The following is a 22878-nucleotide window of genomic DNA, read 5'->3' as shown; positions in this document are numbered from 1 at the left end:
AGCATTGCTCTGGGACATCCCATATAGTTATTACTATGGCTCTGTGTCCTGTGATGTACGATAAAAAAATAGGATTTTTTATAACAGCTTACCTGTAAAATCCTTTTCTTGGAGTACATCGTGACACGGCGGTCCCTCCCCTATTTTGGTTACACATGTAATGCTTGGCTACAAAACGGAGGTACTCCTAGTAATGGGAGGGGTTTATATAGGGAGTGAACGTCCTGTCTTAGGGCGTGCCAGTGTCCATTAACTAAAGGTGGCTTATATAGTTAAACACTATGGCCGCGTACACACGCGGGGACTGTTCGGCCAACTTTGTCCGTCAAACAGTTTCGGCAAACAGTCCGCTCAAAATTAGCATGGACGGACATGGCCACACACGACGTACGAACAGTTTGCTGAAAGCGTGCGCGATGACGTGAACGGCACGTACGACGGGACGAAAAATACGACGTCCTATACACTGCATTATAACTTTCGCCGTGTAAATCCTTTCTGAGCATGCGCGGAACTTAGTTTGTCGAACAAGCCTACACACGAGGGAACTGTTCGCTGAAACAAGGTTTCAGCGGACAGTTTTTCGGAAATTCCGAAAAACCTTGTTCAGCGGACTGTTCGCTGAAACTGTCCGCTGAACGCCCACACACGGGCGGACTGTCCGCCGAAACACTGTTCAGCGGACAAAGTTGGCCGAACAGTCCCCGCGTGTGTACGCGGCCTATGGCTTTGTGTCCCATGATGTACTCCAAGAAAAGGATTTTACAGGTAAGCTGTTATAAAAATCCTATTTTTTTTTTTTACTTTTTTTTATTTATTTAGCAAAGAATAAAAACCCAATGCCGATTAAATACCACCAAAATAAATCTCTATTTGTGTGAACAAAATTCTAAAAATTTGATTTGGTACAGTGTTGCATGACCGCTCAATTGTCATTCAGTGTGACAGCGCTGAAAGCTGAAAATTTACCTGGGCAGGAAGGGGGTGAATGTGCCCTATATTGAAGTAGTCAAACACTTTAAGACTTCAAGCACATTGGATGTTAAAATAACGTTATAAACACCAGTAGCTTTGCAGTGAGTTTTTCAATGTTTTTGCAATAGCGTTTTTAGCCTTTATTAGCACTTTTCTGCATTAGCATTTTTTTATTATTATTTTTTTATGGATCAAAAACCGCTGGTGAGCCACGTTTTTGAGCGTTTATCATCGTTTTTTGACGTTGGAGCATTCTTACATCTGAAAATGGCTGATAAACTCCTCTCAGAACCCACTAGTTTTGGGGTTTTTTTTTAAAGCCAAAAAATGCCCCAGCCAAAAACTGCTGATAACATGATGGGGAATGCTGATGTGTGCATGGACTTATAGGTTAACATGATGGTGGAGTTTATTAACTGTAGAAAAAAACGTCTGAAGCCAAAAAAACAGCTGCTGTAAAAGCGTCCAGTGTGCCTGAGGCCTAAGGGTCACAATTAAAAAGGCACAAAATGGAAGGGAAGGGATAATAGAAGGGAAGCAAACCAATACTGGGTAAAGATATATTTTAGGTAGGGTGTTGTATCCTTAGTAGTTTAACAAGTTTTATCCAGTTTATGGGAAACTAAACGTGTCCATGTCTTCACCAGATCCGTGTTCGAGATGCCAAATGTTTCAAGAATGAATAAAGAGAAGGTGGCCACAGGAAGTGTAAGTGTTGAATCTTCAGATCACGTTTCTGCAGTCCATATAATACCTTAGATCAGGGATCTCCAAACTTTCTAAACAAAGGGCCAGTTTACTGTCGTTCAAAGGTTAGGGGGGCCAGTGGGAATAAACAGTGCTTCATTATTGGTGTTAGTGGGAGGAATAGTGCCCATTATTGGTGTCAGTGGGAGGAATTATTCCCCCTTATTGGTGTCAGTGGGCAGAAAAGTACCCCATCGTTTGTGTCAATGGGCAGAATAGTGCCCAATTTTTGGTGTTAGTGGGCAGAATAGTGCCCTATTTGTCAGTGGCAAGAATTATACCACATTGTTGGGGTCAGTGTCAAGAATAATGCCCAAGGGCCACATAAAGGCAAGCAAAGGGCCATATCTGGCCATGGGGCTGCAGTTTGCAGACCACTGCCTTAGTTTGTAAGCTCCCTGAGGGCAGGGACTGACGTGTCTGTGGCTGTATTTGTAAAGCACTCCATAATTTGTTGTCGCTATATAAATACACCATAATAAATATATACACAAACATCATACACTCTATTGAGTCATATCGGAGAATGGAGGTAAGTAAATGGATCACTCCTATGACTTTAAATTATAAATATATATATATATATATATATATATATATATATATATAATTTTTTTTTTTTGCACTTGTGGCTCTGGGAAAAATCCAATAATCTGCAAATAACCAGCTATGTGATTTTATTAAAAGAAATCAGTGCAATCCCTGTAAAGCACAGCTATACTAGAACTAGTATACTAGTCAATAATGGTTCCACCAATCATTTTAAGAATTCTCACTATAGATGACCATACAGGCTAACTGATAAAAAAGACAATTCCTTTATCCACACACACAAGGCACATGAAGGAGTGTGGCTGTTCTGTTGGTAGGATGCCCCCTAAATTCCCTTCCACAAAAAAGTTTTATTTCTATTGTGGGGTCACCAGTACGGTATTTGTAAATTGAAATCGTATCCCCTCTCAAGTGTCTCTTCTCCAGAGAGAATAAGTTCAGTGCTCGCAACCTTTCCTCATAACTAATATCCTCCAGACCCTTTATTAGCTTTGTTGCCCTTCTTTGTACTCGCTCCATTTCCAGCACATCCTTCCTGAGCACTGGTGTTTAGAACTGGACAGCATACTCCAGGTGTGGCTTGTAGAATGGGAGAATTATCGTTTTATCTCTGGAGTTGATCCCCTTTTTAATACATGCCATTATTCTGTTTACTTTGTTATCAGCAGCTTGGGATTCCATGCCATTCCTGAGCCTATCATCTACTAGGACCCCCAGGTCCTTTTCCATCCAAGATTTCCCCAGAGGTTCTCCCCCTAGTGAGTAGATTGCATTTATTTTGACACCCAAATGCATTATTTTACATTTATTTTACATTAAACCTCATTTGTCATGTAGTTGCCCACCCCATTAATTTGTTCAGATCTCCTTGCAAGCTTTCCACATCCTGCGGAGAAGTTATTGCCCTGCTTAGATTAGTGTTGTCTGCAAATAGAGATTGAGCTGTTCACCCCATCCTCCAGGTCGTTTATGAATAAATTAAACAGGATTGGTCCCAGGACAAAACCCTGGGGGACCCCACCACCCACCCCTGACCATTCCAAGTACTCCCCATTTATCCCCCTGAAATTGCCAGCAAACAACCCCCTGCCAGGTCTGCACTTACCCCATCCAGGTTTCGGCTTCCCCGGCTTTTTCTCCTGGTCAATCCAGTCTCAAGACTCACTTCCTGTTATGATTGGCCAGGAGGAGAAGCCGGAAGACAATAGCAAATACCTGATCTACTAATGTCACAAGTGGGTGGGCTCGGGGTGCAGTGCTCTGTGCCCCCGAGCCCAACCCTTTTAAAGCCAATTCGAGCCTCAGGCAAAAGATTAGGGGGCCACACATGGAAATTAGGGGGGCGGTGCCCCTTATGGACCAGCCGTCACTGTTCCCGCTGCCCTGCTGACAGGTGCAGTGGCGAGGAGGAAGTGCACTCCAAGCCCAGTTGGTGTAGGGCCCCAGATTAATCAACCTGTCTACAACTAGTACATGAATCTTTCCTCAACAGTGACATTTCTTGTCTGAAGGCATATTGGAATTCTAAAGCGTCTTAGACACAATGTCATCCTGCCATTTAAATGCAAATATTGCTTTTCTTAGCTCCTCTATATCTAGTTCAATTGTTAATAGTTGTTTGGTTTTCTAGATGAAAATGTCAGTGGTGATGAAATACCTTCATGCTTTTGGATGGTTCTGGGTGACCTTCACAATAGTAGCTTACATAGGACAGAATGCTATGGCTATAGGACAAAACGTGTGGCTGAGTAGATGGACAACAGAGGCCAAGCAAGTAAAAGATACAGCAGAATGGGTCGACCAGAGGAACAATCGGCTGGGGATCTATGGACTTCTGGGGTTTTTACAAGGTGAAGGCATTATCATTTTTTTTTTATTATGTGCAATTTATTGTTGGCTGTAAATTTTAACAATTTTGTTATTTAAAAAAATATATTCACTATAATGTAGCTCACCCCGAAGGAACCACTGGCTAGGACTGTCCCTTTTCCCCAAACTTAGTGCACACGCAGCCAGGCACAGAACATTTCCTCCTCCTTGATGGCTCAGTAACAATCAAGGACAGAACTGTACGAGAGAGCGACTATGTTTATCAGAGTTTGTTACTGAAAAGGAAGTTTAAAGATAAAGATTATCCTGAAGCTCACGTTGATCAAGCCTTCCAATACCATCTAAAAAGGAACACCTCCTAAAGTATCCCGTGAACCAGATAATTATACTGCACGGTTTATCACTACCTTTCATTGTAACTTCAAACAGACATTGGAGCATCCTATTGCAGGATCCATTATTTAAACCGTTCATTCCAGAGAGACCGAGGGTTACATACCGTAGGGCGCTTAATCTGAAAACAAAAATGGCTCCTAGTAAAATTAAATCTAGATGTAACCCCTCTGAAAAGCCTGTTCTTATCCCATTGGCCGGGATGTTTCAGTGCCGCAAGCCCCTATGCAAAAACGTTCAGCATGGTCAAAAGTCCTTTACCACGAAAGGGAAAACTTATGAATTGAAGAACTTTTACAATTGCTCTTCAGATTTTGTTTATGGGCTCAGCTGTCCATGAGGCCTAGTTTATGTAGGCCGGACTATTCAAGCCCTCAGGGTCAGATTCGGAGAACATAGGAGAGCGATTGAAGGTGGTACCAATCCGCATAGTGCCCCTAGACACTTTTTTTTTATTTATTTTTTCAAGCTCATCAACATTCTACGGTTGGCCTGCAGGTCTGGGTGATTAAGCAAATCTCTAACTCTCTCCCAGCAGCAGAACATTTTAAAAAGCTGTGTGAGAGAAACATTCTGGCTTTATAATTTAGACGTTCTCTCGTCTGGCGGAATTAACAAATGAATCAAAATTTCTACCATTTTATGAAAATATAAAATGTATTATATTCCTTTGTATTAGCTTTTACCCTTTTGGCATTATCTCTCGCTTCTATTGGTTGTTTTTAGTAGTATTTACTACATCCTAGTCTCATTGTTCTTAAATATGATTTTTTTTTTTTAGCTTTAATCTCATGTTTTCATTTACTTTTTTTTTTTTTTTCCCATGTCACCCCGGCCACGTATTTTTTTTTTTTTTCCACATCACCCCTGCCATGTGTGGGGTGTTATTTTTTTTTTTTTTTGTTTTTTTTTTGGTAACATTATATTATATATGATAATCAGATCAGATCTCCAGAACCGCTTATATGATTGTTTTTTTAAGTGCCCTGTTTTTTTATAATCGCTTAGTTTTTAGCTTCATATTGTGGTGTTTGGTTTTTATATACACACTCCTTATATCTTGCTTGTTACATGACCCTGCCCACCTTCCCAGGTCAGCCCTCTATAAAGTCTAGTCATGGTGTTTCTATTTGAATCTGTTGACAAAGGAGCGCGACTTTCTTACATCGCCAAGTGCGCACACTCTCGAAACGTGTCCAGCTTTGACGTCATCCGTCCACAGCAAGCTGTCCTGTGCGTTCCACGCCTCGCTCTGAGGACACTTTCTGGAGCCAGTGTTCTGGCATATAGAGTCCGGCCATCAGATACTGCCTGCCCCGTACTGTGCAGGCGCAGCTCTTGTGCAGTACGGAGCAGAAGGAGCTTCCGAAAATCTCAGAAGATGTACGGTGCCTGCGCCATGCGCTGAGGTGGTAGCCCCACCATCCAAGTGGACATAGGGCTGCCGATATTAGAGGGCCCCTCGTGGGCTTGCTTCGCTCGCCATGCTTTGGGCTTGGCCTCGCTGCGCTCGGCTCTTTTTATTCTAACTCTATGTCCACTTGGATGGTGGGGCTAGAACCTGTACTCATGGCACAGGCGCCGTTCATCTTCGGCTATTTTCGGAATCTGTGTGTGCTGTGTACTGCGCATGCACAGTACACAGCGGACACTATCCGATGGGGGACACAATATGATAGGGCACCGGGGTCCTCCATCTGCCGGAAGATGTCAGTTGTCAGCAAGGAATCCATACTGCTTAGGACTCGGGATGCGTCACTGTATTATACCATGCTTCTACAAATGTGAGCTAATCTACATCTATTATTAAAAGCGGTATTTCTAAACTACTGCATCCAGAGGCGCCTTTCTACACTTGTGTTTGTGTGTGTGTTTGTTTGTTTGTTTTGTTTTCTAGAATCCTCTGGCATGCAGGTGGAAGTAATCAGATCAGCAGCCTGTGAAACATTGAGCAGACCAAAACAACTAACCCCTGCTCCACTGATTAGAGGAGCTGAACTAAAATTTACCTAACAACCTACACTAACTAGGAGAGTGCTACAAAATTTGTGTGTAATGGTAACACATTTATGCACAGTGGAATGTTCATTGTTGACAAACTAAGTGTATGCCATTGTTAGCTGGCAAAGCAACCTTTAAAATAGGTGTAATTGGAAATATTGAAGAAATGTGTGCAGAATATACTGTAGATGGCTCAGTGCCAGGTAATGAGTGTTAAAAAGTAGTTCAGATGCCCCTGGCATGCTCATGGATCAGGCTTTGGAAACCTATTTGGAAATGTGTTCATCCCCCCAGGCCCTCCTGCTGTTTGGCATTGGTCCGTTGGTGAAGGAAATGTTCTACTTTCTTGCTGAGTATAAAAGCCCTTTAGGCCGGGTTCACATGTGCGGCCGTGGGGTCCAGTGCGTTTCTGTTCACTGGCTCTGGTGCAATTCAGGTCCACATTTTTGCCTGAATTGGTACCAGAAACCTGACCCAAAAATGCACAGGACCCTTTTGGAATTTGCACCGCAGCCTAAAGCCCCATACACACTATCAGATTTTCTGCTGATTTTTATCTTCAGATTTACCAAAGCCATGTAGTGGAAGGGCCTGCCTGATTGCATACAAATTGAAACTCCTAAGGCTTGACCTCATATTATATGGTTTTGGTAAATCTGAAGGGAAAAATCTGCAGAAAATCTGATAGTTTGTCACTCTAAAGCCCCATACACACTATCAGGTAATTAAAAATAGAAATGTTTGTCTCTTGTGGCATTGTAAATGTTCCATAACCATTTTCCATTTTATGTGATGGCTTTAGGTGTTTTTGTCTGCTATGGTGCGTATGTGATCACAAGAGGAACAATCTGCGCCTCTCGCTCACTCCACAACCAGATGTTAGACAATATCTTACACCTACCTCTTCAGTTTTTTGAAACGACACCCATGGGTCAAGCATTAAATCGGTTCACTAAGGTAAGTCCTGGGCAGAGTTATACCCCACCCAACCATTTATTCTAATATGATTGAAGTTCATGAAAAAACATTATACTTAAAAAAAAAAAAAAAAATGCAACCATCACATTTTAAGGATTGTTGAGCTGCAATATAAAGTTTGCTTTTGGGTTGAATACTGCCTTAAGGAGTTGAGCTGCATGTAGCCACTGATGTTCATGAGTCCCAAGAAGTAGGAGATTCTCCTTCTGTGCTATGTGTCAGCCATGGTGATATCATGGCTTATTCATAATAATAATATCAAAGCAGGATGGGCAAAGACAAAAAAAGTTTTTTTAGATGTAGCACATAAAACAGGCTGCGGCTTCTAAACTTGCGTCTAATGCTGTCAACATTTCTGACAACAAAACCGTGGATTTTTTTCCAAAGGATGTTGGCTCATACTTGTCTTGCATGCACACGGTCACACAAATGTTGGCCAAAAATTCCGAACGTGAGAACGTGGTGATGTATAAGACGTACGAAAAGCCGAGAAAGGAAGTTCAATGGCCAGTGCGGCTCCTTCTGCTTGATTCTTGAACTTGATGCGTGAAGTTTTGTGCAACGGACTTGTGTACACAAGATCTAACTTTCCGACAACAAGTTTTGTTGGCGGAAAATTTGAGAACCTGCTCTGAAACATTTGTGTGTGGAAAGTCCGACAGAAAATGTTCGCTGGAGCATACACACGGTCAGACTTTCCGACAACAAGATCACATCAAACATTTCCCATCGGAGTATCTCACCATGTGTACACTATATTAGGAAACAAATATCACAGCAAGCAACACTACTGAAATATTCTGAATTGCTTCATGTATTTTTGTTAAAGGGGCAGTCCTCCAAAATCCGATAATAGTTTTGGGTAGCTGTTGCTGGGTGAAATCGCTCGCCGACCTCTTTCACAGCAATTTTTTATTTATTTTTTATTTTCCAAAAATGTCAGTATAGTGTAAATAGACCATAATGAGGATGAAAGGGAGTAACGCCCACTTTGGGGGTCATTCCTGAATTGTAGTATCATTGCATGTGGTTTTATTTGTAATCCATGTAATGAGAGGAGATTTTCTGTTGCAAAAAGTGTTCATAGATTTCTGTCACTTTCATGCCGCGTACACACGATCAAACAATCCGGTGGAAAAGTCCGGCGGACTCAAATCCTCAAGGCGCCCCAACAGGTCATGTTTCCAGGATTTCCCTCAGATGAAACTACTGTGGTAATTACTAAAGCAGTGAAACTGATCAAATCACCTGTTCAAAATAATGGAAAAGCTGAAAACATGACCTGTTGGGGCGCCTTGAGGACTGGAGTTGAGAAACACTGCACTATCATGTGAAGGCTGCGACTCTGGTTGCAGAGATACACTGCGGTCCTCTAATTGCTGACTCACCAATCGGGGTGTAAGCCAGGTAATACTGGAGAAAAAAGATGGGGATAGAGACCACACCTGTAAGTAATTACCGCGGACTAAGCAGCTTGTAAGAGGATCTTAATGCAAAATTTATACAAAAACTGGATTTAAGTTTTTTTTTTTCTACATTATTTCTGATATTTCCTGTAACTTCTATCCTCCTTTTATTTTTAGGACATATATATGATAGATGAGCGCTTTCATTACTATTTACGGACATGGTTGAACTGTATGCTGGATGTGCTGGGCACTATACTGGTCATTGTGTGTGCCACCCCGCTGTTCTTGGTGCCTATTGTTCCCCTAGGATTTTTATACCTTCTCATCCAGGTAACTATTTGTCACCCAGTAAAAAATAAGGTGAGCTGTATTTTTTTTAAATTAAAGATAAATTGCGTGGCAGCAACAAACCCAATGATATCTGAAAGTCAATGGACCTCTGTGACAACCTGTCTTCCTTGACTCTGCCCAACCTCTATAGCTCTAACAAAAGGGATTTATTCAATTTATATTTCACTTCTAACTGTCAAGTCACAGAGCACCTTAGATTCCAAATTTTAGATGTTCCGCAAGAACATGACTATTTGATTTAGTAAAGACTGCAGCAGATTCTGTGCTGGAATCATTTATCCCAAACCCATCTGAGCTCATCTTTACTGCTGTCTGCTCTTAGGTGAAATCCGAAGTCCTCTGCCCCCCACCAAACCCCCCAGCCATTATCTTCAGGTGCTGGTACGTTCGAGCTGGCCCCGCCGGGAGAACACAGTGATTACTGCTAGTTGCTAGAATAGCCGCTAGCAATAATTGCATGTAACATCCAATCAACTTGAGTACAATCAGCCTGCCCATACATGGTTCAAATCTCTGCCAGTCCCTGCTGAACCAGCCAAGAATCAAATTAGTCTATGGCCATTTAAAAGAGCAGCCTTCATTTATGAAGAAGAAAATGACAGAGCAGCCTTCAGCACAAGGGACAATTCTCATTAAATGGAAGTACTGTCTCGTAGCAGCGATTTGCAGTGGTTTTAACCCTTTCTATAAAGCCGCTAAAACTACGGTAAAGCAGCGCTAAAATAGCGCAGTTTTATCGCCAATGCCGCTCCTGCCCCAGTGTGAAAGGGGTCTTAGGCTTTAATTCTTTTTTAATATACAGATTGGAAAGTTCACTGATGTTTGATCTCTCCTGTGTTCAGAGATATTATATCGCCAGCTCACGACAAATCCGCAGACTCGATGGGGCTTCTCGTTCTCCAGTCATCTCACACTTCAGCGAGACATTGTCAGGGGCTTCGACTATCAGAGCCTACGGGCATCAGGAGAGGTTCATCGGACAGAACAAGGATGCGGTGAATGAAAATTTGGTCTGCTACTACAATAATGTAATTTCTAACAGGTACTACAGAGTGGTATGATATAATGTGCATTCACCTTCCATGACTACTTGGGTGTGTATGCAGCATCCACCTGTCAGACAAAAAGGTCTGAAACTCCTTAGATGTCTTAAGGTGTGCGTGTTCAGTCAAGACTTTTTCTTAGTACTCCATCAGGTTTTTGCTATTATCTGAGGCTGACACTTTACTGATCAGATGCCGATTGGCAGAGCTTTTCGGTCCTGCCCCTTCGATGGAAGCTGGACTGCCTGTGGTACACGTGCCGAATATTGCCTGAGTCCTCTTGAACTGGTTGATACCACCCAATATTTGGCCCGTGTGTACGGGGCTTAGGACTTCTTACAGACTTGGACCGTTGTATATTTAGTTATGTTGACAGTCACATTATTCTCTGACATCATGATTTCTTTTAACAAAAAAAATCACGTTTGATATTGTCAGGTAATTTCACAATGATGCTTCCAATCAAGTAAATATGTTTCTGCATTGTGAACAATCATTCAATTATTATAAGGTGGGAAAAAGTAGACATGAGAAAAGATTGTTCATCTGACTTTTTTTTTTCTTAGAATTTGCTTTTTTGGATGAACTGATAGTTGACTCAAAATTAACTTCTCTTGAAATGCAATGTCTAAAGCTGGACATACACTAGAGCAGTGGTCTCCAAACTGCAGTCCCCCGGGCCGGATGCTGCTCTTTGCTTTTATCTGGCCCTTTGGGCAATTTTCCTTCCACTGATACAAGACACTATTCCTCCCACGTACACCAACATTGGGGCAATGTTCCTGCTACTGATGCCAACATTGGGGCTCTATTTCTCCCACTGACACCAACAATGGGGCTCTATTTCTCCCACTGACACCAACAATGGGGCTCTATTTCTCCCACTGACACCAACAATGGGGCTCTATTTCTCCCACTGACACCAACAATGGGGCTCTATTTCTCTCACTGACACCAACAATGGGGCTTTCTTTCTCCCACTGACACCAACAATGGGGCTCTATTTCTCTCACTGACACCAACAATGGGGCTTTCTTTCTCCCACAGACCAATTGGTAACGATGAACTGACCCTTTATCAATGCCCTGACTGGATCTTTTTCCTTAGACTAATTTTTGTTTCATCGTTTGTCAATAGGTGGCTTGCGGTGAGATTGGAATTTCTGGGGAACCTGATGGTTTTCTTTGCTGCTTTGTTTGCCATTCAAGGCAGTGATGAAATTACCTCTGGAACTGTGGGATTGTCCATCACCTATGCTCTAAATGTAAGTACAGGTAATATATTTAGTTTGAAGGGGATTCATCTGAACAGTGATAAAAATATATTATAGCATGGAAACTAAAGGTGTCCATTGACTGTAAAAGGTTTTTGAAAGTAAAAGCAAGATCCAAGCATTCTCTAGCCTTTCTGTTATCCTGTACTTAAAGGTGAACTGTGAGCTTAGCCTCAGTAGCTCACTACTTTCCTCACTGTATGTGGTGAGGTTAATGTGGTGATAGGGAAACATCCTCCACTCTAAAGCTATGCTCACATTGTCTCCCAGAGATCAGGTCCTGGACTGAGAAAGAGCCGATGAAACCATGACCATCAAAACTTCTACCCATAAGATCAAAAAGCCGGCAACCCAAGCTTCTTCGTTATGGACCTTTATAAGAGCACTTACAGAAATTGCAACATCATTAAAAACTATGCTAAAATTAAGCATTCGATTTCTAATGATGTTGCAATTGCTGTAAGTAATAAAGTTCAATAACAAAGCTTTGGTTGCCGGATTTTTGATCTTATGGCTTTTTATTGGACGTTATAGCCTCAGCACTGACACTCCACTCATATCTTTCAATACTGCAGTGAAGCTTGTCTGAGCCTCCCTTGTATCTATCCTGATTCTACAAAGCCAAGTCTGTGGACCACCCATTCTTATGCGTTTCACCTGTGGGTTGGATCAGTGTGGTGCAGTGGCAAGACACTCAGTGTCCATTTACAGAAAATTAAACTATATTGAAAATAAAGTTCAGCAATATACAACAATCCTGGCGGGAAGTCACCCGACCGGGAGCACTCAGAGGTAGTAACAGTGAAAAGTAGCAGAAGGTCTCAGGTATGCCGACAGCATCTGTTTCGAGGGGCTGAATGAAGGATGGTTTTTCCTGGCAATTTCCCTACTCATTTGGAACCTCTCCTTGACACTAAGCATTGCTCTTGACAGATGGGGGACCTGTACCCATTCTAGCCACACATGAAATGCATGGTAAACCCGGAGCCCAGGTCTTAAATAGACTCTACCTGACCCAAGATGGCAGCCAAGGTCGCATGGGGTGCCAGCCTCCATTCACTGCCTCTCTGTCATTAAGGAAACTATAGAGGTACTAGGTTCCTCTGACTTCCTCCTCCACCTGCATTGCCACTGTGAACGAGCACCACTTTGAATGTAATATCCGAGACAGACTGGTTTAGAAAAACTAAGAAACGTTTTGCCGTTTCCCTTTAACAGTGGGCTAAATTCCATTTTTATATCCTTAAGGACTTGATTGGTTGCTGGGGCATAGCTGCATTTTGGTCTTATTGTCTTGCTAATGCTGAAATGCTAATCTATATCAGAAAGCATTGTACTGATTTCCAGTTGAAATTCTCCAGATATATGTAACGGTCAACAATCTTCAATGATGATGTATACAATTGTCATTGATTTTGTTTTAGATGTCAATTTTTAATGCATATTAAAGTGCTAGTAAACTGCTGGGTGACTTTTTTTTTTTTTGGACCTGCTAGGCAAAGCCATAATGCATGCATTGCGTATGCATGCATGTTAAAGTGCTAGTAAACTGCTGGGTGAATTATTTTTTTTTTTTTTGGACCTGCAAGGCAAAGCCATAATGCATGCAAGCGTTACATACTAGCACATTATGTGACACTTACCTGAAATCAAATCCTTCCAGTGATGTGCTGTCACTGCTGGAGGTTACTTCCATCTTCATTCATCTTCCTTTCCGGGCCCACGGACTTCCGGCTGTGTGACAGGCTGGAGCAGGGATGAAATCGCTCCTGCGCATGCGTGGGGGAGCGCTGTTTACGGTACAGGACTCTGAAGGAACGGCCCGGGTGCACATGTGCTGATGACATCAGCTGCATATACAGTAATCTCCTAAATGGCGCACGTCTAGGAGATATTTACAGGACCTATAGGTAAGCCTTATTATAGGTCAGCGATTGGAGATTACTGTCTTCAAATGCCTTGTTTCCGTATATAATTTGTGAATCTATATGCAAATGGGGGCAACCATATTTGTTTATTGCTTGTGCAGGCTCAGCATTCTCTCTTTTTTTTTTTTTGTTTTTTTTTTTTTTTTATGAAAAAAAAAAAAAAGTTTTGTACAAAGGTATAAAACACAATCGAGTATAGACTCCATACAAAATGGGTAGACAATCAAAGATTTGTTTGTCTCAAAGTATTTAACTTGTTAGCATAGAGTCCACACCAACTCGACAGTGGATTCTGCACCTCAGGTAGAGTAACAGTAAAATCCAAACAAACATCACTAATAACAATAAAAGGAATTTTCTATTTTGTTTCGTTCCCTCACCCCTAAACTCTCCCAGTGTATGTATCTCCTCTGTACCTAAATACATAATGCACCAATCTGCCTGTCCATTTGACACCTCATCTAAAACTGGACATGACGCTCTCGTTTGTAGTCTAGTAAGTATGAGCTGAGGGGGAGCCACTTACAATTTATTTTTACATTTATTAGGGGTATCCTTGTGAAGGTATGTATTCTATTCCCTTTAATATATAAACCTGTTGTATCTACTGCTGACAGGTAGGTATGAGAGGATAACCAATATCTTGCAGTAATCTAACCAGGGCCATATACGTAGTCGGGGAGTAAAGTTCTTCTGTCAGTCCACCTAGAATGCACGTAACTGGCGTTAAATCAAGTTGAACCTGAAATATATTTGAAGTTTGGATGACTTCCTGCCAGTATCTCACTAGTTTTGGGCAACTCCATTCCTTGGTGTACTTGACACTTCGGGCATATGGGCAAATCCCATCTACCCCATTTTGTAGCTGTACCGGCGTGAGGCTCGGCATTCTGCTTTGCAGAGCTGCATAATAGTGCACTTTTATGCTTCCTTTACACAAACCTATGGGGTGGATTTACGAAAACTGAAGAGTGCAAAATCAGCTTCTGGGTTTTTTGTTTTGTCAAAGCTCAAGGCTGGGTTCACACTTGAGAATGCAGCGGCTCACAGCAGGAGTCCGGTGTATCTCCATTCACCATTCCAGGTCCGATTTCAGACAGACTTTTGGAGAAAAAAAATATGTACACCACAGACAATACAAACTATTTTTCCTTTCAATAGATGCCTTAATTTTCCTTCTTCTATACAGATCACACAGACGTTAAATTTCTGGGTACGTAAAGCCTGTGAGATTGAGACCAACGGAGTAGCCATAGAACGTGTTTGTGAATATGAAGACATGGAGAAAGAGGTAAGTGATCTCTCCTCTGCTGTAGTGTAGAAAAGATATATGAATTTGTTCAAATGAATTGAGTTCAATAGATGAATATTTGTTTGGTTCTAGGCCCCCTGGGTTATTGCTAGAAGACCGCCCTTGGAGTGGCCAGACAAAGGAGTGATTGAATTCACCAACTACCAGGCCAGATATCGGGAAGACTATGACTTGGCTCTCCGAGATGTCACTTTCCAGCTGCGCACTACAGAGAAGGTGATTGGAAGGCCTTTTATCTCAAATGAGTTTATTACTGGGGATATCATTCACCAAAATGATACTTGAATATAAGATTGGTGGTTCATTAGTCATGCTTGGAGATGCACAAATTGTACTGTGCACCAGAGAAAGTGGCACTATCTGTAGCAAAACACACTCAAAAAAATGAATAGTCACAACTATTAACTGTGACCCTGTGAACTTTTAGGGCAATTTTGAATTGTAATCCTGAGCCCCTTCCATTTTTATTAAGAATCATTTCAGCAGCATAATCTGAGTCACCTGGGCTCTAATAAGGAATGATAGCCAGGGCAGAGAATGTCAATCCCACACCTCCTGCATCAGCTCTAGCATCCCAAATCCTATGGCCCCCAGCAACTACCATTCTCACCCCATTACATGAAACCCTCAATTCTTATAACCCCTCTTCTACACATAATGCCCCCAACCAAAACTTATAGAGCTCTTTACCTAACACAGTATGCCTCCTTTCTGGCAAAGCGCACTTAGACCAGGGGTCCCCAACCCTCAGGCCGTGGAGTGGTGCCATTCCACACCTGTTGATGACAGGGCTGCACAGAAGGAGATGAGCGGTGACTGCGGGGCTATCACAGACCGCAGTTGCTGCTCTCCTCCTGCTTTGTGGCCATGCCTGTGTGTCCTTTCCTGGCTCCTCCACCCACCTGGCTGATGTCATCCAATCAGCAGGGCAGGGGGCAGGAGGAGCTGCAGATCAAAATGGAGAGCTCCTCCCTCCTCCTGCCCTGCTGATGGGATGACATCGTCAGACGGGCAGGGGAGTCGGAAGAGGACACATGGACTAATCACAGCCTTTGCCTTGCCAAAGTTAAGTGTCCTATGCGGGGGAGCCAGATAAGATGGGAAAGTGTCATGTTAGATAGGAAGGGGGGAGGGGGGGCTGACTGCACAAGCACTGCAATGGAGGAGGCTGCAATTGCTAGGGGCACTGTAAAATAAAGGGGACGGAACTCTAATCATTACAGTGCGGTCCCCTTTACATTACAGTGCCCCCTTTACAGAGCAGTCCCCATTATATTAAATGGGCACTGTGATGTAGGGGGGGGGGGCTGTGATGTGAAGGGGAACTGAGGACACTGATACAAAGGGGGGTCTGTGCTGTAAAGGTGGGCTGAGGACAGACTTCATAAATAGTCCTGCCGACCCCAAGCACCCCCCCCCCCCCCCGGTCCCTGGGAAAATTGATGGCTGTGAAACTGGTCTCTGGTGCCATACAAGGTTGGGGATCGCTTTCTTAGACATTACAATCTCTTTTTAGATATACCAACAACAATGTAGTTTAGGAGCCTGCTGACTGGATATACAATGATTGGACAGTTTAGGTAGAGCCTTATATTACATAATTTCTGTAAATTTAAAGGAGATTGCACAGAGATTGTATAGTTAGATTATAATTGTCAAAAGTGAGATTGGGGGGAGGGGGGGTGACAGTAATGAGAGGGCATTTGGATATTACTAGGTGCTGCCAATGGGCTCTCCAGTTTCATATGGAATGCTCTTGCTATTCTATTCTTTATGAATGTGCAAGTTTCTCTTCATTACTGTCTGTCTTAGGCTTTTCAATGCCATTGTAACGTTAGAGATCATTGAACGTGTTTTCTTTTTCAGCTTGGTATTGTTGGGAGAACAGGAGCTGGGAAATCTACACTCACAAACTGCTTATTCCGTGTTGTGGAGAGGGCAGGAGGCAAGATTGTGGTGGATGGAATTGACATAGCTACTATCGGTCTCCATGATTTAAGGAGCAAATTTAATATTATACCACAGGTGAGTCTATGATAAAAAGATAGATGTGATCTTATATTAAACAGACAATCGGCACAAGGAAAAAAAATTGAAGAATAAACAGTATAGAGACCAGATGGATGTTGGTATTCCGTTTCTTAAAGCGGAACTAAACCCACGATTTAGAAGCTTCAAAAAACAGTTACATTCCCAGAATCGCTGTCACATTTGCTTGTAATGTCAACCAAACTGTCAAATGTCTGGTGTCATAACTGATAACATGTGCAGCATCATGGCAGTTGCAGATCAAACAGGCAAAGATGGCAGCTTCCTTGGCGGAAAAGGTTAGGGTTTAGTTTCGCTTTAACTGCCATAAAACAATTTGAATTGCTATTGGTTGCAGTTTAGTATTTTTCTATATTGGTTTTTAGAAATCTCATTATTTGCATCCTGCCTGTTTTCTACTAGAATATAGGGAACAGTAATCTCTGGGGGGAATTAGATTAGCCGACCAGACTTCTCAAAACTTTTCTTTTCAGTTTTGGATGGTGTTAGAATTGTTGGAACCATTGTCAAGTTTTTGCTCTTTGTCCCCTCCTGGAGACATCCGTCCTCTACTGGTCCACAAAGGGACGAATAATCAAACATTTGGCAGTTTTCACCAGTACAGGAGGTGAGGGAGAAATAAAACCCAACAGGGATGGATTTAGCTATTTCATATTTGGTCTTAAACTAAAGAAACATTTGGGCTTTAGGTAGACTTTGGGACACATGCCTTCCCACCTTAATACTTCCTATGGTTTTCCTTCCCCAGTTCCTCCTTCCCCTTTAATCAGCACCCTAACACTGGGTCTTTGTGCTTCTCTATGTAAAGCAAGCAGATCATAGCTGGTGGAAGGGGGCGGGACTGTGAGTGCTGTTTAGTACTTCATGAAAAGTCACAGTACCCTGCCTCCATAATCAATAATAACCTTCCCTTCAGGAGCCCTCAGCACTGATGCATAATGTCTTACTGGGTGGACATCAGTCTGAATGAGTGGGTGTTCCTAGGCAGATTGCATTTGCATGCAGACTATCCTAAATGAAAAAGAAGCAGCCTCTAAATGACTTGCTGCAGCTCCTGAAGCACACTGTGAGAATTTCATAGTGTGCAGTGAAATCAGAGTAAGCTATTTTAGTCCAGGAGAGGAACCTGTGCAACTGAAATATAGGTAAGGCTGGGGTTAAACTTTAAAATATGGTAACCTACCCCAAAGTACATCATGACCCCCCTTCTGTCAAACACCATCCAGAAAGTATGGAAGCCCTGGGACAGCCAGGCAGCAGGTATTCTCAGGAGTTTAGCAATTGCAGCACTCATGCTTTCAGTCCAAGTGTCCTTTACACAGGACTGTGGAAGTGGATATGGTGTGAATATTTCCATAGAATTTAGTGAATAGTTCAACAATAATCTTTTCGTGGGACGAGTTCAAACATACCATTTAGGCCAAGCCTAATCAGTTTTAATATTCAAATGATGGCTTAAGATTCTATCAGTTATTTTCAGTACATTTTCTGTTTTATGATTTTCGTTCTGGATTATATTTGACTGAGTGCTTGTTGCTTCCAGGATCCAGTTTTATTTTCAGGAACGCTCCGGATGAACCTGGATCCGTTAGACAAACATTCTGATATGGAGCTCTGGAATGCTCTGGACATGTGCCATCTGAAGGACTTTGTGCAATCTCTTTCCAAGAAACTCTACCATGACATCTCCGAGGGAGGAGAGAACCTCAGGTACACACTGTGATCTATATAGGGCAGTAGAGGGTATGTAGAGCTTTACTGCACTGGCACTGTCTTACCTCTCTGCTGTAGAGTTGGAGCTCTTCACCAGCTCGCACAGAAAGAAATTTCTGAGTAACTACTGTACTTGAGTGCTTTCCATCAGGGAACTTCCTAATCCAATGAAATGGAAGATTATAATAAAGTATTGAACAATTTTACATGTAGCAGAGCAAGTCTCAGATGTGCTGACATCTCTCTTGAGGGGCGGAATGCAGCTTGGTTGGTCCGTACCAAAAACGGGATGACTCCAGGAAGAGTTGTGTGTCCCTATCCTTTTCCTACTTGTCAGGAACCTCTACCTGCCGCTAATCACTGTCCCTACCAGACAGGTGACCTGTCCCTACACTACCCACATGCAAACTGCGCACCAAGCCTGGGAGCCAGCGGCCTAAATAGGCTCTGCCTGACTCACAATGGCTGCCAGAGTCACATGGCATCCAATCGGATAGCTTCCCCAGTGACCCAGGAAACCATAGAGGAACCATGTGCCTCTCGAATTCCCCTTCGATTGCAGTGTCGCTGCAGTCTAGCACCACCTACAGTAGAGAGAACAGACTGCACCTGCCTACAACTGTGTCAGAACATTTTATGCATAGGGAATATTGACACTGATTGTGAACTTCTTCCTTATCAAAGTAAAAAATCTCCATTGAGTAGAAGGCAATGAAGGATAATACCACTCCAAGTGCCCATATCATCCGCATTGTCCAAGGTATCTCTGGTGCTTGCCTACAAGTATGTTCTTGCTCCATGCACTAAATATCAGGAGACCAATGGGCCACACGCTGATTTCACTGATGTAAAATAAACTTTATTGCAGTCAGACACGCTACTAACACTACTTCAATAATTTCCCTTTGGGATTAATAAAGAATTCTGATTCCCGATAAACACTCTGACTTGAGGGTGGCCTCAGGGCGGGACGTTTGGCAGTATGTCTGACTGCAATAAAGCGTTACCCGTTCATGGCCCTAGAAGCAAGCTCAGAGTGTTTTGAGCCAGTATCCTTGACCAAGTTCTGCTGCACTGGAGGTCAAGGTGCTGTCTGAAAAGGGTGCTTGGTTTACGAAAGCGGTTGTACAGAATTACAAGTGCTTTTATAAGGTATAACATCTTGTATATGTAGTTTAAATGTGGATGTATTTTCATGCTCTGAGATTAGCTGTAAATCATAATGTTTGTATTGCAGTGTTGGACAGAGACAGCTGATCTGTCTTGCTCGAGCCTTACTCCGAAAAACCAAGATTCTGGTTCTAGATGAAGCAACAGCCTCTATTGATATGGAAACAGATAATCTGGTTCAGAGCACCATTAGAAATGCATTCATTGATTGCACTGTACTGACCATAGCGCACAGATTGCACACCGTCATGGACAGTGAAAGGTAAGTCTTTTATTAAAGAAAACAAAGTAGCAATTGTCAGCGCAGCCTTTGCTGGAAAATTTTACCAATCAGAATTAAAGGATACATTCACCTTTTAAAAAACAAACAAAAAAAACATAAAAATAAATGCCCATCTTTTTGCAGGTAAACCGACAGCTGCAAAGGCTGCCAGACCTTGTAGTTTTCACAGGACTCTGTGAATGAATGACATGGCAGGCAGGAGGAGCCCCCAATGGCCATGTTCTTTTCAGAGTGTTTCGGGGGGGCTGGGGGGGGGGGGGTCCACCGCTGCCGTCTGTCATAAGCGACTGGTGGATGTGTACCATGTTAGCTTCCTGAATATGCTTATCCTTTTAAACTAAACATTCTTATACACTATAGGGTTAATTTACTAAAACTGGAGAGTGCAAAATCTGGTGCAGCTGTGCATGGTAGCCAATCGGCTAATAACTTCAGCTTGTTCAATTAAGCTTTGACAAAACCTGGAAGCTGATTGGTTTTTATGAAAAGCTGCACCAGATTTTGCACTCTCCGGTTTAAGCAAATCTCCCCCTAGGGGTCTCGTTTATTTAGAAAACCACTGATTATTAAAGTCTGTGTGGTACACGGCAGCCACCCATATTCCAGCTGTCAATATCTACTGTAGTTTAGAAAACAAAGCCAATCAACTGATAGCTATGGTCAGCCTCTGATTATTTCTTTGCTTTAATTTTTCTAGAAGAGCCCAAATATTGCCACGTAAACCTGTCCAATGAGAACATTTAGCACTCAAATGATAAGTTCACCTTCACGTAGAACATCTTGCATCTGTATTTGGGATGCAAAAGCTGTCAGTGATTCTAATACATGGCTTCTGTCCTAGGACAAACTGAGGGGCTGGGCTGCCAGTATCCCCCATAACAGCTCCTGAGGTTATGATCCTCTCCTGCTTTACTGCAGCCCCAGATAAGAGGCTCCAATCTGTATTACTTCCATGTGTGTAAATATCGGCCTTTACATCAATGTAAGAGCCTGGAAAAAACATTTAGAGGAGCATAAAGCTTAACCCCCTGGCCTATTTATCATATATAGCATTGTGTAATAAACTTAAAGTGAAAACATTTTTAAAATCCATTTTTTTTAGTTGTGACCATAATTAATAATGGAAGACATTATACATTTACTTTAATAAGATCCTATTTCCTTCAGGGTGCTCGTTCTGGAAGCAGGCAGAGTTGTGGAGTTTGATGAGCCCCAGCGACTGATACAGAAGAAAGGGATCTTCTTCAGGATGGTGGCAGAGGCTGGGATACTCCCGAACATAGAGCAGTAAATGATATATGGGAGATTGTTGTTACGCAGTACATCATAAGAGATCACAATGTTCCCTGTACAGGCACTGGCTTTTTTTATCTGCTTCCTTCTCTGGTACACAAAAGCATAAACACTGGAACAATTCGTTCTACACCAGCCGAACCTAATACCTTCCTCCTATGTTCAGTTTATATCATTCCTTTACATTTTTTATGTTGGTCTGTTTCCATGGCATCTCATAGCGTCATAGGGGAAAGCTTTTAAAGTGAAACCCAGGTGATGGTGGACTTTGGTGGTTCTGGGTCTCCAGAACAGACCATTTGAACTACAGCTCACCATAAAACCAAGAGATCCCAGTGATACTTCAAGAGGACGGAGCTAGTCTTGCTGGGAGATTTCTAACAGCCCAAAGGAATCCAGAGGAGAAGGAGCAAAACACAAAACTTAACTGATCAGCATAGTGTGTGCCGATCCTTATTTGCCACCCTGCTCCATGCATAGAAAAAACTGTACCTAGAGAAACACAAATTCTGCCATTGCCAGATTCTTCTTTTGAGTGGATCTCAACCCTTCAATACTCCTCTCCTCCCCAGCGATGCAACATCTAGGAGCTCCCTGACTGGCACCAACATCCTCTCTCCAGCTGCCTCTAATTTCAAGGTCTTTGGCCATCTTGATTGGCTGGGCCAGGATGACTTAACTCCTCACGCCAAGATGTGCTAAGAATGTACACTGTGCTCTTCATACCCAGTTAAGTGCATATTCTAAAGCATCTTTTATAGGGCAGAAAGGAAGATGCCTTTATTGCAGAGGAGACTAAAGCTGGTCATGCACTAGTAGAATTTTGTTTGAAGCCTTTGGTTTTAGGAACGTTTGTTCTATTTTCTAATTATTAGAGTTAAATTGCTGGTAATTTTTAACCACAGTGGCGAGAGAAGTGAAAAGGAGCAGAATGGAGAATTTTTCATGAACTAATGAACTTCTGAGTGTGGTTTACTCCAAAATTGAATGTTAAAAGTAAACTTTTTTTTTAAGTACTTGAAAGCGGCATTCTTCATGCACCCCCCCCCCCCCCCCCCAAATTCCTTCTTCTCCACCTCCAAACACTCCAAACGGTGTACTACTAGTATGCTGCTCCACTGAGATCTGCTCAGGTGCCTGGATCATTTTTACCAATACAAAGAACTGCCATCCAGGCAGTAATGTGTTTTCATGATGAAAATATGTTAAAGATAACACTACCATTATCTGATGGCAGTAATACAAAATCTGCTCATGTATTTTTTATATATATATATATATATATAATATTTTTTGAAAAATCACTATTTGAACTCTAGTGAAATAGAACCATAATAGTGGCCACACACTTAAATTTTTTTTTTTTGCCAATCAATTTGCGATTCGATCAAATCCGCAATCCAAAAACCATAACTGCCCTTTTGATTGCTTTTAGACTAAATTTTAGATCAGATTTACTCAAACTAATTCAAATGGCCAGGGCAGAAAATTATTGATCCCTTTGCCACAGAGGTACTTTTTTTTTTTTTATGACTACAATTGTATAACAATTGATCAGGTTATGAGATTACACGGAGG

At 42.2% G+C, this 22878-nt stretch overlaps 1 protein-coding gene across 2 annotated transcripts in view; it reads left to right on the top strand.

Annotated features, from left to right (window-relative positions):
• Window positions 1-22268, top strand: part of LOC143981890 (multidrug resistance-associated protein 1-like) — a 109950-nt gene extending 87682 nt beyond the window's left edge. For both annotated transcript variants that reach the window (XM_077480070.1, XM_077480069.1), the window contains exons 17-28: window positions 1623-1683; window positions 3905-4124; window positions 7301-7455; window positions 9060-9215; window positions 10079-10278; window positions 11417-11543; window positions 14670-14771; window positions 14865-15008; window positions 16659-16817; window positions 18385-18551; window positions 19792-19986; window positions 21175-22268. In XM_077480070.1, the coding sequence (XP_077336196.1) occupies window positions 1623-1683; window positions 3905-4124; window positions 7301-7455; window positions 9060-9215; window positions 10079-10278; window positions 11417-11543; window positions 14670-14771; window positions 14865-15008; window positions 16659-16817; window positions 18385-18551; window positions 19792-19986; window positions 21175-21298 (1810 nt within the window). In that variant the 3' untranslated portion in view covers window positions 21299-22268. The remainder of the gene's footprint in view (window positions 1-1622; window positions 1684-3904; window positions 4125-7300; window positions 7456-9059; window positions 9216-10078; window positions 10279-11416; window positions 11544-14669; window positions 14772-14864; window positions 15009-16658; window positions 16818-18384; window positions 18552-19791; window positions 19987-21174) is intronic.
• The last annotated feature ends 610 nt before the right edge of the window (window positions 22269-22878 follow it).

This window comes from Lithobates pipiens, unplaced genomic scaffold (genome assembly GCF_037356315.1).
Source record: "Lithobates pipiens isolate NorthernLeopardFrog02 unplaced genomic scaffold, aLitPip1_a1.2 Scaffold_16, whole genome shotgun sequence".
Classification (NCBI taxonomy): Eukaryota; Metazoa; Chordata; class Amphibia; order Anura; family Ranidae; genus Lithobates; species Lithobates pipiens.
Note: the sequence above shows the minus strand (reverse complement) of the source record. Positions and strands in the feature narration are given on the sequence as shown.